Here is a 16,206-nt window from a genome sequence, read left to right on the forward strand (position 1 = left end):
CTCTTTTCTTATTTTTGAGTTTTGAAAAATTCACCACTTTCGACTTTCCCTCTGCAAGACTTAGTCCTACTTGATTCAAGTTTCTTATCAAAGTAAATAATGCCTTTTCTAACTTGCTTCTATTCTCGGCTAAGGAATCTCCTATGACGTACACAAGTATATCATCCGCATACATTAAAATTTTTATCCCCTCTCCCTCTACTCCTTCTACAATCTCAGATGTGTAACAATTATATAAAAGTGGATTCAAAACTGATCCCTGAGGGAGACCCTGTAAAACCCTACCCTTAACCCTCTCCAAAAAACTTCTACAAACAATCGCTTCTCTATCTAATAACCAGTTTTGTAAAAAACTGAAAATAGTTCTAGGGCATCCCTTCCTATTCAATACCGTCAGTAGCTTAGAATAGTTTACGTGGTCGTATGCAGCTTTCACATCCACAAAAGCCGCTAGGACCTCCTGTCTATTCTTAAAGGCTGACTTGACATCCAATACGAAGTTAGTTAAGTTATCCATAGTCGATCTTCCTTTTCTGAAACCACTCTGCCTTTCGTCTATTATGTCTACTCTATCCGCCCATTCACTTAATCTATTCTTGACCACGTTTCTCCAACAGTTTAGCCAGGCAATCAATTAGAGAAATAGGGCGCAGGGCCTTTTTTCCAGGCTTGTCCAAAAATATGACAGTTACCTGCTTCCATTTTTTAGGAATGAGGCCCCTCTTCCATATCCAATTAAAAAAGTCTACAATGCAACGTTTCATTGTAGAGTCCAGTTTCCTAATGAAAGTGTATGTAATACCGTCCTCGCCAGGGGCTGACTTTTTCCTTGTCTCTTCCAGGGCATTGCCAAATTCCCATTCCTCAAAAGGGGATTCTTCTATCTGGCTTACCCCTTCCAAACCAGACGAGGTCTGGTTATCTATTCTGGGTTCCATAACGCTATTTGTCGTCACCATGTCCTGCGAATTATCTTCAACTTTGTAAAAAATTTTTTTAATCTCTATTTCCTCCAACTCCGAAATCTCCTGTGCTGATAACAAACTACATCCCGCCTTTTCGATCCCTTTTCTAATTTGCTTTACTTTTAACCATGCTTCTTTAGAGCTGGTAAAACAGTCTATTGACGCCGCAAAGTCATCCCACGCTTTTGATTTTTTTTCCTCTATTATTTTTTTAAATTTTTTCCCCGCTTCCCTTAGTACAAGCCAGTTTCCCTGTGTGGGTCTTTTCACAAAACTCCTAACTGCAGTCCTTCTTTCAATTTTTGCGTCATTGCATTCTTGGACCCACCGAACTTGTCTATTAACCTTCTTTTTTCCTTTGTTCCCTCTCCCATTTCTAATTTGGTCACTATTCTTTCTACTCTCTGTGTTTTTACTTTTATCTTCCCCGCCTGACGTTTCTATGACTTTTTTAATCGCGTTAGTAATTTCCTCCCCTCTAACATCAACGTTGAAATCATCCCACCCTTCTGTTTCCCATTTGTTTTTTAGTCTGGTTCCTTCTTCTAACGAAAGTATGGTATACAAATTCCAATTTATTTTGTCTTCTTTATATTTTCTAGTAATGGATGTTTTTACCATATTTCTATCCCATAGTTCATTCTCACAACTAAGGCCTATTATCTGATGGTCCGAGCCCATTGTTTCCCCTTCCTCAAAAGCCTGGGTTATGTCCATAATATTATGGGAGCCTACGAATAAATCTATGTTCGATGGAGGGCGACCCCCCGTGCCCACCCTAGAATTTGTATTTGTATTGATAACAAACATATCTAAGTCACTGATTACCTCCTCCAACCATATTCCCTCTTTACTGTCTGAACCGCAGTTTCATGTTTTATTCCTAGCATTAAAGTCACCCATGAAAAAACTATCTATTCCTACTCTTTTATTTTTAAAAAGGGCTACCCAGTCTTCTTTGTACCAAGAACCGGACGGGTTTCTATAAATCAATATGATATCTAGTTCCTTTGTTCCTGAGCTAAGAGAAATCCCAATGATTTCCCTTCCCTCCCCTTTCCACTCTACGTCTTTTCTAATATTAAAACTTATATTTTCTTCTAACACAATTGCCAGGCCACCCTCTCTTTTGTCTTTCCGAGTTTCACTTCTAACGATATTGTAACCGGGTATAACGAACCTATCTTTCTTTGTTAACCATGTTTCAGTTATACCGAAAATGTTAAACTTCTTTATATTCTCTTTAATCTCTGCGGTTTTCCCCTTTACGCTTCTCGCATTCCAGATTCCTATATTAGACTTACCTATGTCAAAAATCCCCGCCATTTTTGGTATATTGTGATTTTCCAAGTTTTGACTATCCTGAAACCGCAAGAAATATTACCCCATCCTCCTCTCCTCTTCGGACACAGGATTTCGTATGAACAAAGTCGCCTATAAACATTGTATACTTTATTATGTACTGCATGAAATATTTTTCCCAGACACATCACATACATATCATCGTACAATCGTTTCATCCAATACCAACCTGTCAAGGTCCTAATCATATTCACATAAGTTTGACAAAACATAAAAATATTAGAAAAATAGCACTTACACTTGCATGTCTCATCATACTCAGTGGTCATACAAGATAGACTAACCCTGGGTTTGTATATGGATAGAAATACTTTACGCATGTTCAGCCTTCTTTTGAAAAACACCTCCAAACTCCCTCTTATTCTAATACGTCTTATGTACATAGGGGTTACAGATCCTGTAGCTACAAATAATAAAATAATTTTTAACAAAAAAAAATTCGACTTCGAAATGCACTAAAAAGTATAAAATAATTTCTATTTCATTTATATCTGTATTTATACTGTTAGGATGGATAAATGGTTTTATTTAGTAATAAAACATACAACACCTTTAAGGTGATGCTAGCGTCGAAAACTTTACCGACAGTCCCTAGAAAAATCCCTAGACGCGAGTTTTCAAATTACGTCCTCATTTCTAAACAGAATGTGAAAAAATTTGAGGGACGTGTTCAGGAGGCTCTAAAGAATATTTGTCTGGTCCTTATATTATCCAAATCGTCAAAAACTTATAAAATATTGAAATTGCTGTCTGTCAACGGTCAAGAAAATGGCGGATCGGACTCACCTGCATTGATTTATTCGTAATATATGTCAAGAATTGAATTAAGGTGTTTTCCCCATCAAGGTTCTGGGGTAAGTGCCATGCCGTTCCTCATGGTCCTCCTACCAGAAGATGCAAGATCTTCCCCACTCCGTGGCCAGATCCTTCTAGATCAACCTTATCTTTTGACACGTGCCGTGCAGCACCATGACTTCGGGTCATCGGCCACACGCGCGTTCCTTCGAGAATCGGCGATCGAACTCTCTATCGCCGTTCCATAACCAAAACATCCGCGACTCTTAGAATTCGTCGCACCTCAAGTATCAACTACCGCCGGCCCAAGTCCGATGACAGACATATGGCTCGGGGTATCGATAACCTAAAGAATCCTAAGAAATCCTTGAAACCCAGGTCAAAGCCCCAAATGCATTGACCCTGCCACGTGTCAACCCTTGAACACGTGCTGACGCTAACACGGCCAAACTGACCTGCTTCACGCTCTCGGGAAGCTGCAATTCAGGAACTCATTCGCACAGTATATTAACAATATTCTGGTTTACCTATGCGCCACAATCTGGCACCCAAAATTCCTCAAAACAGCGTCTCTAGGCCGCACAACCCCCGGCTCCGCACTTCAATCATGCCCTGCCGCTGCTACTGCCAAACGCTTTTACCACAAGTGTTTTCCTGGCGTCATGACCTCCACAGTTCCGCACATTACCTGTACCCTACTGTAGTTACCGCCCACACTTTTATCATCCTGGGTCATTGAAGTTATAACGTCCTCTATTCCGCGCAATTTGTGTACCTTTCAAACGCCGTCCTTCGACTACCCTGTCAAGGCCACGACCACGTGCCTTCTATGACGAAGTTTAATTTCGAACCCCTAGCGTTACTCTATTCCGTACACAACATTGTCGCCTTTCATACGTTAAGCTTCAGATACCTCTGTTCTATTTTATAAGACAACCGCAGCCTTATGTTTCCGTTGTCATTCTCACGTTTCAACAGAAACACCAATTCCATTCTAATTAATTAAAAATTTGTCCAACAAGGCAAACACAAAAAAAAACAACTCAAATATTATTATTGTTTACTCTCTCTCTTTTTATACTTTAATAAATTAAAAGGACATTACAAAAAATTTAAAAAAACAATCAATTGACCTACAACTAAATGAGCTTTATAACAAATAATAGAATCAAAAAAAAAAAAAAAAAAGAAAAACAAACGCAAAAGAGTTATAATATCCGGTTTACAGTATTGTAGTTGCAAAATATTCCGAATAACAAACAATATAGATCGCTAACACGGCTCATCTTCAACATTACGCTCATCAGACGATGAACAAATATCGTCAGGATCGATATCCCCAGACCATTCACCTTTCCATAACTTCATACGATCTTTAGGCACCGTTTGTGGCCTCTTAGTTTTGCCCACCACTTCAAAATGGTCATTTTGCATTACCTTCGATATTACAAACGGGCCTAAATACTTCGACTCTAATTTGGCTCGTCTTAAATCGGCTGGTTTTACAAAAACTGTGTCGCCTTCCTTGTACACCACATTGTCCCTGCGTTTCTTATCAAATCTAGTATTTTGTTCAACCGCATTTTCCGCTAATCGTACAGATGCCAAGTCCCTGTCTTCATTAACATTAATTCGTTCGTTTGTGTCTGGCAACTCGGCCTCAACGCGATCAGCAACACCTGTACCTCGCTCTAACCCAAACAACAAACGATATGGAGAAAACCCGGTCGTTTTCTGCACAGTCGTATTTAATGACAACATAAGCTTAGCTAGCTTGTTCGGCCATTCCTTAAATTTTTTTATTTCTACCGTCAAGAGATTTGTTACTGTCGCCACATAGCGCTCTGCTTGACCGTTGGCTCGTGGGGCACCCGTAGCAACATAATGAACTATACTACCGTGTTTCTCAATAAATTGTTGCAATTGTTTAAACGTGAAGTTAGTACCTCTGTCAAAAATAACAAGTTGCGGGACACCAAACAACGTCAAACGTTCTTTAAAGATTTGTAACATTTCATCACCGCTTAAAGTTTTTAGTGGAACCAACTGTAAATATTTTGTGAAGGCATCTACTATAATTAAAATATGTTGGTAACCCTCCTTAGATTTTTCAAAAGGCCCAACACAATCACAATGAATTGTGTGAAACGGGATACACTTTTTAGGAATCGAATGCAAATAGCCCTGCTTCGGCCCCGTGTGTCTCTTGGCAACGACACAGGTGAGACAATGATTAACGTATTTTTTTACGAAAGCATCATCTTCGGAAACCAATACTTTTTAAAAATCCGGTCATACGTTTTTTCAAAGCCAACATGGCAATTTTCATCATGATAGAGACGTAGCAGGCCAAACCTACTACCCTTCGGTACAAAACTACGATAAAGGATTCTTCCGGAATCAGAAAGTATTTTACGGCACAAAATATTCTCCCTTACGCCGAAATCGCTACATAAGGTATCATTATCATGTACTCGTTTGATCAAATTTTGGGTCTCCTCGTCCTTTCTCTGTACTGTCTCTAACCAAGAGCCTTCACAGATAACATTAACGCGATAGTCCTTAGGAGGGTTACGGCTAAAATAATCTACATGCTCCACATATTTTCCCTTTCGATATATTATATCAAAATCGTAATCTTGTAGAAAAATCCACCACCTTGCTACGCGCGGTAACAAATCCTTTTTCGTGGCGGTAGCCTTAATAGCATTACAATCTGTGATTATTTTAAATTTAAGACCTAAGAGATACACGCGAAAATGCTTTAACGCATTAACAATAGCAAGTGTTTCAAGCTCATAAGAATGATAACGTGCCTCCGCCGGTGTAGTACGTCGACTAAAATACGCAACTACTCTCAAATCCCCATCTACTTTTTGAAAGAGAATAGCTCCATACCCTATCGCACTCGCATCGGTGTGCAATTCAGTTTCCCTGTTTGGATCAAACACCACAAGTAACGGGTTAGAACTTAATTTCTCTAATATGTACCGTCGCGCATTTTCGTGCTCTACGTCCCACTGCCATTGTTCATTTTTCTTCGTTAATTTGGTAATACATGCAGTCCGTACCGCAAACTCCGGAATAAATTTCCTAAAATAACTAGCCAAACCCATGAATTGCCTGACTTGTTTAACGTTATTCGGAACAGGTGATTCTAACAAAGCCTTGACCTTATCCTTGCCGGGCCTAACACCCTCAGCGGAAACCTCTCGACCCAAATAATTAATAGTCGTCTGGAGGAATTTACACTTTTCTAAATTTAACGAAAACCCCGCAGCGTCAAGCGCCTGCAACACAAGCTCTAAATGTTTTAAACCTTCTTCAACGGTTTGCGTAGGTATAAGAACGTCATCAATATATACAAGCGCGACACTATTTCGTAGGGTACCGAGGGCCTTATTTATTGCTCTTTGAAAGACTCCAGGAGCATTGGCTAACCCAAACGGCATTCTTAAAAACTCATAGTGACCATCTGGGGTCACAAAGGCTGTTTTCTCTATCGAATCCTGCGCTACCGGAATTTGGTAAAACCCCGAAGCCATATCGAGAATCGTAAAATATTTTCCCTTGCTTAAACGATCGAGCTGGTCTTCAATCAAGGTGTAGCGTCGAAACTCAAACCGTTTGCCTGAGTTTCGTGATTCATGAAAATAAAATAAGGAATTATAGCAGATGAATTAACGCAAAAAAACAACACAATATTTGGGGTTGGACCCCGAGGTAAAAAAGACCTTGCGGCCAAAAAACCTCGATAAACTGTTTATTTTTCAATACAAATGTATATAGGTGTGAGGTGTGTATGATGCATGTATGTGTGTGTCCGTTTTTGCTGATTGTTCTTAACGTAATCAGTCCGGATCATATATGATCGCTTATTAAATTGTATGGAGACGCGGAGTCTCCATAGGCTGGACCGACGTGCGGCAGCTAATTATTATTGATGACGATATGTAATCGTCATGGGCTGGACCGATAGACGGCAGCTTTTTATTATTGATGACGATATGGAATCGTCATGGGCTAAACCGATAAACGGCAGCTTTTATTGTTGAATATTTAAATTGGAATGGTGTGTTTTTGATCACGTACCTTGGTGTGTGGAGTAGCCTGCGTGTTTTTACGATAATCTTTAAAATCAATACAAAATGTCCGAAAAAATGCACTGTTCGCTCGATACTGGTTTCCAAAGAACTGAACGAGGCCCGCCAGCGTCTCACTTGATTTTGCTGGGCCTCCTACCCCTACTCACACCACGTCGGCGACGCATAACGAAGTTAATTTTTCCCTTGACGCGCATTCGTCTGAAGGGTGCTGGCCGACGGCTGAACTGACCGCGCAATATTCAAAAAATACCTTGGATCCATTTCGATCCAACATGCTCCCCCCGTTGCGAGAAGAGCGAGTGAAAATTTAGCGTTTATGTGTATGTACAGGTGTTTGTGCGTAACATGTACAATCAAGCTACATCGGGTAACGGACATAACTGCGTGATGTTTCTTTTAAATGTTCCTTGTGCCGTCTTTATGGTAGCGACTCGAATGTTTCCGTCGTTTCCAGGATGAACTTCAAGGACCACTCCCAGTTGCCACCTCATGCAAGGTTGCCTCTTGTCGATGATAAGGACAACGGTTCCGAGTTTAAGATTGTCATTAACTCCGAACCATTTTTGTCTCCTTTGCAGCTCTCCCAAATACTCCAGTTGCCATCTTTTCCAGAAATCCTGACGAGCCTTCGACAAGAATCTCCATGTCGTAAGACGATTACTCGGAACTGATGACAGATCCTCTTCGGGCAGTGCGGTAAGCGGGCGTCCTACTAAAAGATGCGCCGGTGTCAGTGCGACAGGATCATTGGGATCAGTGCTGATCGAGCACAAAGGACGAGAATTCAAAATCGCCTCGATTTCGATAGCCAGCGTATTAAGTTCTTCGAAAGTTAGAAGCTGTCCCCCTACGACGCGCTTGAAAATGCGGAGACAGAGGTGGATTGAAGTGCCATTCAATGTTTTTCCGTATAGAAAAATTATTTACACCCTCCTGGAACTGCTCAGAACCGAATAAGACGTATAACTCTCGAAGTTGATTGCTTGCGCCTACGAAATTCGTCCCGTTGTCGGAATAAACATGAGATGGAATGGCCCTGCGGCCGATGAAACGCCGAAACGCGCCTAAGAAACCCTCAGTCGTCAAATCACTTACGATTTCTATATGTACCGCTTTCGTGGCCATACAGATAAAAACACAGCCATAAGACTTGACTTGTGCTCTGTTGCGATATTTTTTCTCCTTGATGAAAATAGGACCAAAGAAATCTACGCCTGTGTGATCAAAAGCGGGAGCCCTTTCCACGCGTGATCTAGGCAAATTCCCCATGTGAATCTGCAGCGGAGACGGTCGGTATCGAATGCATGTAACGCAGCGACGTACGATCTTCCTGACTTGGTTTTTGCCGTCGAGGAGCCAAAACCGATGCCGTATAGTATGTAGAGTGCTTTGAATGCCTGCATGATAAGCATTCTGATGAGTCTCTCGTATGATCAAGTCAGTGACATGATGATATGACGGAAGAAGCAGAGGATGTTTCTGGCCAGAGGAAATATTTGCGTTGACCAATCGGCCGCCGACGCGAAGCAACCCGTACTCGTCCAGAAACGGATCAAGCGCAGCGAGCCTATTGCTCTTGACTCGGTTCGATCTTGACAACCGCTCGATTTCCTCGGGATAACGTTCCCGCTGAATAAGCCGAATAATTTTCCTCTCCGTCTCTAATTTCTCCGGGACAGTAATAGCCTTTCCCTTGAATTTACCCGAACGACAAAAACGAAAACAGAATGATGCAACGTTTAGCAGCCTTGAGTACGAAGAAAAACGCTCAAAGAATTCATGGGCGGCCACAGCCGAAACTAAGCAGACGTGTTTCCTCAATCCAGGCAGCTCCGAAATGGGAAGATCGATGCCAACAGGCCACTGGCTTTCTGGCTGCCCGAGCCAGTCAGGTCCTTCAAACCAGCTGTGGTTTTGAAGAAATTCCGAAGGGTCCTGTCCTCGCGATAATGCGTCTGCCGGATTATCGTTGGTTCGAACATGACGCCACTCGACTGAACTATCCAGAGCTTGCACCTCCGCAACACGATTTGCCTCAAACGTCTTCAACAAACGCGGAGATTTCTTGAGCCATTGCAATACAATTGTGGAATCTGACCAGAATATCAAACGGCTTATCGGAAAATTGAAAGTTGGACACGCTTCCTTATAAAGTCGAGCGAGAATCTGCGCGCTACATAATTCCAGCCGCGGAATTGTGATCTCCTTGATCGGAGCGACTCGAGATTTGGAGCATGCCAGACGGACATGAACACGTCCGCCAGCATCATTCGATCGAATGTAAATGCACGCACCATAACCACGTTTACTCGCGTCACAGAAACCATGTACTTCAATTCCGATCGGATTTTCAGTTAAAAATCGACGGTCCACATTCATATCACGAATAAGATAGAGATGCCCTGCGTATCGACTCCACCTAGAGTGTATTTCTTGTGGTACCGTCTCGTCCCAATCAATCTTAACCCTCCAACAATCTTGCATGATGATCTTTGCCGACAAAATAACGGGACCCAGCAATCCTAGCGGATCAAAGATTTTGGCGATGTTAGTCAAAATGCTCCGTTTAGTAATCCTAACAGACATATCGATTGAATTGACTGTATAAACAAATTTGTCCAATTGCGAATTCCAGACAACTCCAAGCGTCTTCAGAACCGGATTTTCTTCGATCGCGTGATCAAGATTCAAAATCTTTTCGGATATGTTGTCGAGCGCATGATGATGATTGGAGGCCCATTGCCGCATGTTGAAACCACCTTGCTTCAAAAGCTCGATAATCTCGTCACGAATTATCAGGATTTCTTCCAGAGAATTAGCACCCGTTAGAAGATTATCGACGTACAAATCTCGTTTTAAAATTTGAGAAGCCCGGGGAAATCTCGCGCTTTCATCGTCTGTGAGCTGCGACACCGTGCGAATTGCCAGAAAAGCAGAGGATGACACACCAAAAGTTACAGTACTGAGTTCCCAGACCTTGACTTCGTGGTTATGATACCAAAAGATACGTTGAAACTGGCGGTCCTCAGGATGGACTAACACCTGCCGATACATCTTTTCGATGTCGGCCGTCAAAACGTATGCATGTGAGCGAAAGCGCAGAAGCTGTTCAAAAAGAGTAGGCTGTATGGTCGGACCGACCATCAAAGCGTCATTTAAAGAAATGCCTTTGTCTGTTTTGGCTGATGCATCGAACACCACGCGTACCTTGGTGGTGGTACTGGAAGTCTTGGTTACGGCATGATGAGGCATATAGTAACCATTGGCGGATTCGTTACTAATAAGAAACATGTGACCCATATCAATATATTCCTGCATCACCTTGTGATATTCGACCTTCAAATTGGTGTTCGAATCCAACCTTCGCCGTAAAGAATGGAAGCGATCACCATTCCGAAATGGCAAACGTACCACGTACCGGCCGTTCGCGTCGCGCACCGTACCGTTCACGTAATGAGCTTCGCACAAAGATTCCTCTGACGTTCTCGAAGATTTAGAGTTCGCATCCTCGATTATCCAGAACCTGGCCAATTGTTCGGATAAATTAACCAAGTTACATGCAGCTATAGAACTCCCTTCTTCGCTGCTCGAACCTCCAGCAATTACCCAACCTAATTGCGTTTTTTGCAAAACCAAATCGCAATTGTCGCGTGACAAATTGATTTGGCCGATTGAAAGCAATGATAAGGTGGCCCCGGATCCGATCAACATATCTACCGGTTGAGGAATGTGGAACCGAGGATCGGCTAGTTTTATATTGGCCGGGATCTTAAGCATTTCGCGCGGGAAGATTTCTTCTGGCACAAGATCAGCGATTTTCGGCAAAGTTAAAAAAGTCAAGACCTTTGAAAATTCATTATGAACGGAATGAAACCGCAACTCGATGCTGCTCTTAGATACAGTGTGCATCCCGTCAACCGCACCGACTGGGATAGGGCAAGTACGCTTATATAATTTCAGCCTATTCGCGAAATCCTCAGTGACGAAATGCGCTGTCGCACAGGTGTCGAGTAGGGCTCGGGCTTGAACGAAACTACCAGTCGCGTCACGAACGCGTACAATGGCGCTCATCATTAACTGAGATCGGGATACACGCGAGATCGTAGCGAATGTGTCTACGACTAGTCACGCCGACCCTTTAGCTTCAGGTAACTCAGTCAAAGACTTATTACACGCAGCTACCGGACGCGACGCCGCTTGGTTTGGAGCGCTTGAATGTAGAAGGGTATGATGGTATCGGCCACAACGTCTACAATGTAACGATTTGCATTCGCCTGAATGCGCGCGAAGACAGTTACGGCAAAGTTTCTTTGCTTTCACGACCTCCCATCGTTGCTTGACGCTTAACCCTTCGAACCTGGGGCATCGATAAATAAAATGATTTTCGCGACAATGAGGGCAAACCGAAGACGTTGCGGTGATAAATGTCTTTACCCCGGAATCTACCTTTCGCGCCTTCGTTGATTGCGGTTCCCGATCGTAGCGGCGCTTTCCGCGCGATCCGTCCTTATCGCGCACGGTATCGCTGTCTAACGTGCTAAGACTGAAAGCAGTCTCATTAATAAAATTGCAAAATTTATCTAAACTGGGAAATACGTCAAGAGTGAGAGACTTCTCCCACTCTTGCCGCACGTCACGAGGAAGCTTTCCTTCTAGTATTCGCACGATCAATCCCTCATCCGATTTAACCTGCAACGCCTCCAACATGCTTAAATGCTGACAGGCGTCGTCAGCGATCTTTGACAATCCTTCCGGGGTCGCGGTAGTTAATCGAGGTATATTGAGAATGGCATCATAGTGCTTCGCTAACAGAATGCGCCTTTTTTCATATGAATCTACTAGAAGTTTCCAGGCCTTCTTGTAATTCTCGGCGCTGGTGTCAAAACGTGCGAGTTTGTTTAACGCTGCACCCGTAAGTGAATTTTTCAAATATAAAAATTTGTTCAAATCATTAATCTCGGTATGAGCATCGACCATGGAAAGGAAAGTGTTTCGAAACGATAGCCACTTATCATAGTCACCGTCAAATTTAGGTAGCTCGGCTATAGGGAGCTTAAGCTGTCGTTGCCTTTCAATGAAAGTTGAAGTGCCCAGGGGGTTATTTACGGTCGTATCGCTGCAACGAGACCCGCCAGCGCTCGGCATGCTTTCGACCCTCGACACGAGGTTATAGAAATTGTCGCGTATCTCCTCCATCTGTTCTAGCCCGTCGTTCGTTTCGTCCAACAACTCAAGCTCGTCGTTGAGATCTTCATATGCATTGAAAAGTTCCGTGACTCGCGCAAGTCGCGCTTTAGCGTGCGTATTGTCGACTTTATTTTGCTCGACGGCAGTGCGTAGAGACGTTATTTGTCTTTTGAGCGCTGTGCGTTTCTGCGCGATGAAAGTGATACGATTCGGCATTTTGATTAATTAACGAATATCAACACGAGAACCGAAAATGCGTTAATGTAATACAACACTCGAGACAATGGAACCGGAAAACTATACAGCGATACTCAACCAATATCGTTCGAAAAAAGTTGCGCGGACGTACCGATTTTATTTTCGCTCTCTCTCGCTCACGCTCTCCTTAGCTCTACGCGCCGTTATCCAGAAGAAAGAATAAATCTCGAATGAGAAGCTATTTCGATGCGAAAGTGCGAGCTGAGCCGTTAAGATTCGACTCAAAACGATTGAATTGCAAGCTCACAGAGATTCAAGACGCAAAATTAAAGGCGATTGAAGAATGAATAGCTTATCTGTATCCAATAAGATATGTAGACATCGGGTGGCAACTAAGCGAGCTGCGTCCCTGACGGAAACGACGTCCTTTTGTTGGCAATGACTCCAGGTATGCCGGGCTATGACTCGCCGTACGGTACACCTTTGTTCCATGCGTTGCTAGCGAGCGGCTCAAACCTCACAGGAGGCACCAAAATGTTTGTAGCGTCGAAACTCAAACCGTTTGCCTGAGTTTCGTGATTCATGAAAATAAAATAAGGAATTATAGCAGATGAATTAACGCAAAAAAACAACACAATATTTGGGGTTGGACCCCGAGGTAAAAAAGACCTTGCGGCCAAAAAACCTCGATAAACTGTTTATTTTTCAATACAAATGTATATAGGTGTGAGGTGTGTATGATGCATGTATGTGTGTGTCCGTTTTTGCTGATTGTTCTTAACGTAATCAGTCCGGATCATATATGATCGCTTATTAAATTGTATGGAGACGCGGAGTCTCCATAGGCTGGACCGACGTGCGGCAGCTAATTATTATTGATGACGATATGTAATCGTCATGGGCTGGACCGATAGACGGCAGCTTTTTATTATTGATGACGATATGGAATCGTCATGGGCTAAACCGATAAACGGCAGCTTTTATTGTTGAATATTTAAATTGGAATGGTGTGTTTTTGATCACGTACCTTGGTGTGTGGAGTAGCCTGCGTGTTTTTACGATAATCTTTAAAATCAATACAAAATGTCCGAAAAAATGCACTGTTCGCTCGATACTGGTTTCCAAAGAACTGAACGAGGCCCGCCAGCGTCTCACTTGATTTTGCTGGGCCTCCTACCCCTACTCACACCACGTCGGCGACGCATAACGAAGTTAATTTTTCCCTTGACGCGCATTCGTCTGAAGGGTGCTGGCCGACGGCTGAACTGACCGCGCAATATTCAAAAAATACCTTGGATCCATTTCGATCCAACACAAGGGTAACGGATACCGGTCTTTAATAGTAATGCGATTAAGAGCACGAAAATCGACGCACATACGGTCTTTACCGTTTTTCTTTTTGACTAAAATTATAGGGCTCGCAAACGGCGACGTACTTTCACGTATGACATTGTTCAACAGTAATTCATTGATTACCTCCCTTACCTTTTCTCGTTCTGTGATGGACAATCGGTAGGGGTGATAATGAATTATCTTATCCTCTTTTAATTTAATATTAATCTCGCCTGTATTTACGCATCTTTTATAGCTGTCCAACGGTGTCAGGGATTTGTAACGCTCCAACAGCTCTTCTACACGGCCACGTGTCTCATCAGTGTGGTCACCCCCGTCGCAAGCGAAGACCTGTGCTGTTACTCCTTTCTGCGTTCCAGCCCGAACCATTGAACACCTCTCCAATTTGGTTTCTCCGTTAGAATCGGTAGTCATTTTGATCCCTTGCGGACCGATGTTCTTCCCAATAATTAAGTCATAAACCACCGCATCGTCAGAAACGACCAAAATGTCAAGTTCTGCTGCCACTTCTTCTGTTTGTATAACAGCCGTTGTATAACCAACCACATTTATTGTTGAACCCGACAATAACTTTACAATGTCGGCGCACCAAACGATTTTACAGTTCGCGCGTTTGGCCACTCGTTCCTTGATAAGTGAACACGTTGCACCGCAATCCATCAAACAGGATTTAACTAACATGTCTTGTAATATAACTGGTGACAACTTATGGCCCACCGAGAAACACGCGTTCACTTCAGATCCCCCTTGACGGTCAGCTCCCCTTTTGCTGCCCCTTTCTTCACGAGGTGATCGTTTCTTAATCCAACAATCACCTTCCACGTGCCCCCTTTTTGAACAAAACGAACACGTAGGCACATTCGGCTTTTTAATAGAATCCTTTTGCAACTCCTCTACCTTCCGTTTTTTCGGACAGTCTTTCTGTAAATGACCCGTCTCGTTACATTGATAACACCGTTTTCGCGGGGCAACACCACGTTCACGATATTTATGAGATGCACCTTTCGTATCGTGATCTTTCCCCTTTCGCGTCACTTTTACGAAATTAGAAATACCACTGAGTAAGTCCGAAGTCGTCTCGTAACGCGCATTCATCAAAGACTGGCGCACTGTAGCGTCCATTACATGACCTATTACAAGACTAATCAGTTCTTGTTGTTTGAAATCAATTTGCGTCTGCCCGTAATACTTTAGTTTGTTACGCGCATATTCTGAATATGAAAGCGCGGAATCACTTGTATACTCAACCGCACGGGACAAACGTTCACACAATCGATCCTCGGGCACAAACACCGAACACAGGTCGTCTCGAAATGTTGCCCAAGTCCGTGGGTTGCCTTCCCATCCTTTATACCATTTTTTGGCAGCACCAGTCAATGCATGGGTGGCCAAACTTAATCTTTGTGACACGGAAAGTTTCTCCGTGATTTTCTCGACTATATCGCACCATTGGTTAGCGTCTTCCCCGAGATCGGTACCACAAAAATCCGGAATAGCATCCGCGATCACTTTATCACCCCTCGCGGACGTGGTGGTCGGTACCGCACCAGACGCGACCATTTCCATAAAACGGCGGAAAAGCTCGTCAAATGATGGCGGATCAGCCGTACCCGGTGGACTACTCATTGCGAACGCGAGTTTTTAACAAAATTGAACGAATCCCACTTCTGATGTCAAGAATTGAATTAAGGTGTTTTCCCGATCAAGGTTCTGGGGTAAGTGCCATGCCGTTCCTCATGGTCCTCCTACCAGAAGATGCAAGATCTTCCCCACTCCGTGGCCAGATCCTTCTAGATCAACCTTATCTTTTGACACGTGCCGTGCAGCACCATGACTTCGGGTCATCGGCCACACGCGTGTTCCTTCGAGAATCGGCGATCGAACTCTCTATCGCCGTTCCATAACCAAAACATCCGCGACTCTTAGAATTCGTCGCACCTCAAGTATCAACTACCGCCGGCCCAAGTCCGATGACAGACATATGGCTCGGGGTATCGATAACCTAAAGAATCCTAAGAAATCCTTGAAACCCAGGTCAAAGCCCCAAATGCATTGACCCTGCCACGTGTCAACCCTTGAACACGTGCTGACGCTAACATATAAACATTTCTGCCAATAGTTTGTCCAAATAGGGACCAGACTGATATTCTTTGGGGCGGATATAATAAAACGAGCACCCAAGGGATGATGTACAAGTCTCCAGGAAGAAGTAATTTGAAAACTACGATTTCGTTGATTGT

At 43.2% G+C, this 16,206-nt stretch overlaps 1 protein-coding gene across 1 annotated transcript; it reads right to left on the reverse strand.

The window, feature by feature from the left end:
• Window positions 1–4,394: 4,394 nt before the first annotated feature.
• Window positions 4,395–15,592, reverse strand: LOC123988087. Its single transcript, XM_046286876.1, has 4 exons — window positions 13,929–15,592; window positions 9,887–9,894; window positions 6,194–6,714; window positions 4,395–5,168 (listed from the first exon to the last, which is right to left on the reverse strand). Exons 1-4 carry the CDS (start codon window positions 15,590–15,592, stop codon window positions 4,395–4,397), a joined length of 2,967 nt encoding a protein of 988 aa, XP_046142832.1.
• Between the last annotated feature and the right edge of the window lie 614 nt (window positions 15,593–16,206).

This window comes from Osmia bicornis, chromosome 8 (genome assembly GCF_907164935.1).
Source record: "Osmia bicornis bicornis chromosome 8, iOsmBic2.1, whole genome shotgun sequence".
NCBI lineage: Eukaryota > Metazoa > Arthropoda > Insecta > Hymenoptera > Megachilidae > Osmia > Osmia bicornis.

Coding starts and splice junctions, on each gene's coding strand:
- LOC123988087 (XM_046286876.1), bottom strand. CDS start 15,592: ATGAGTAGTCCACCGGGTACGGCTGATCCGCCATCATTTGACGAGCTT. Junction 5,169..6,193: donor AATTTATTCCGGAGTTTGCG/GTACGGACTGCA, acceptor AAATATTTACAG/TTGGTTCCACTAAAAACTTT.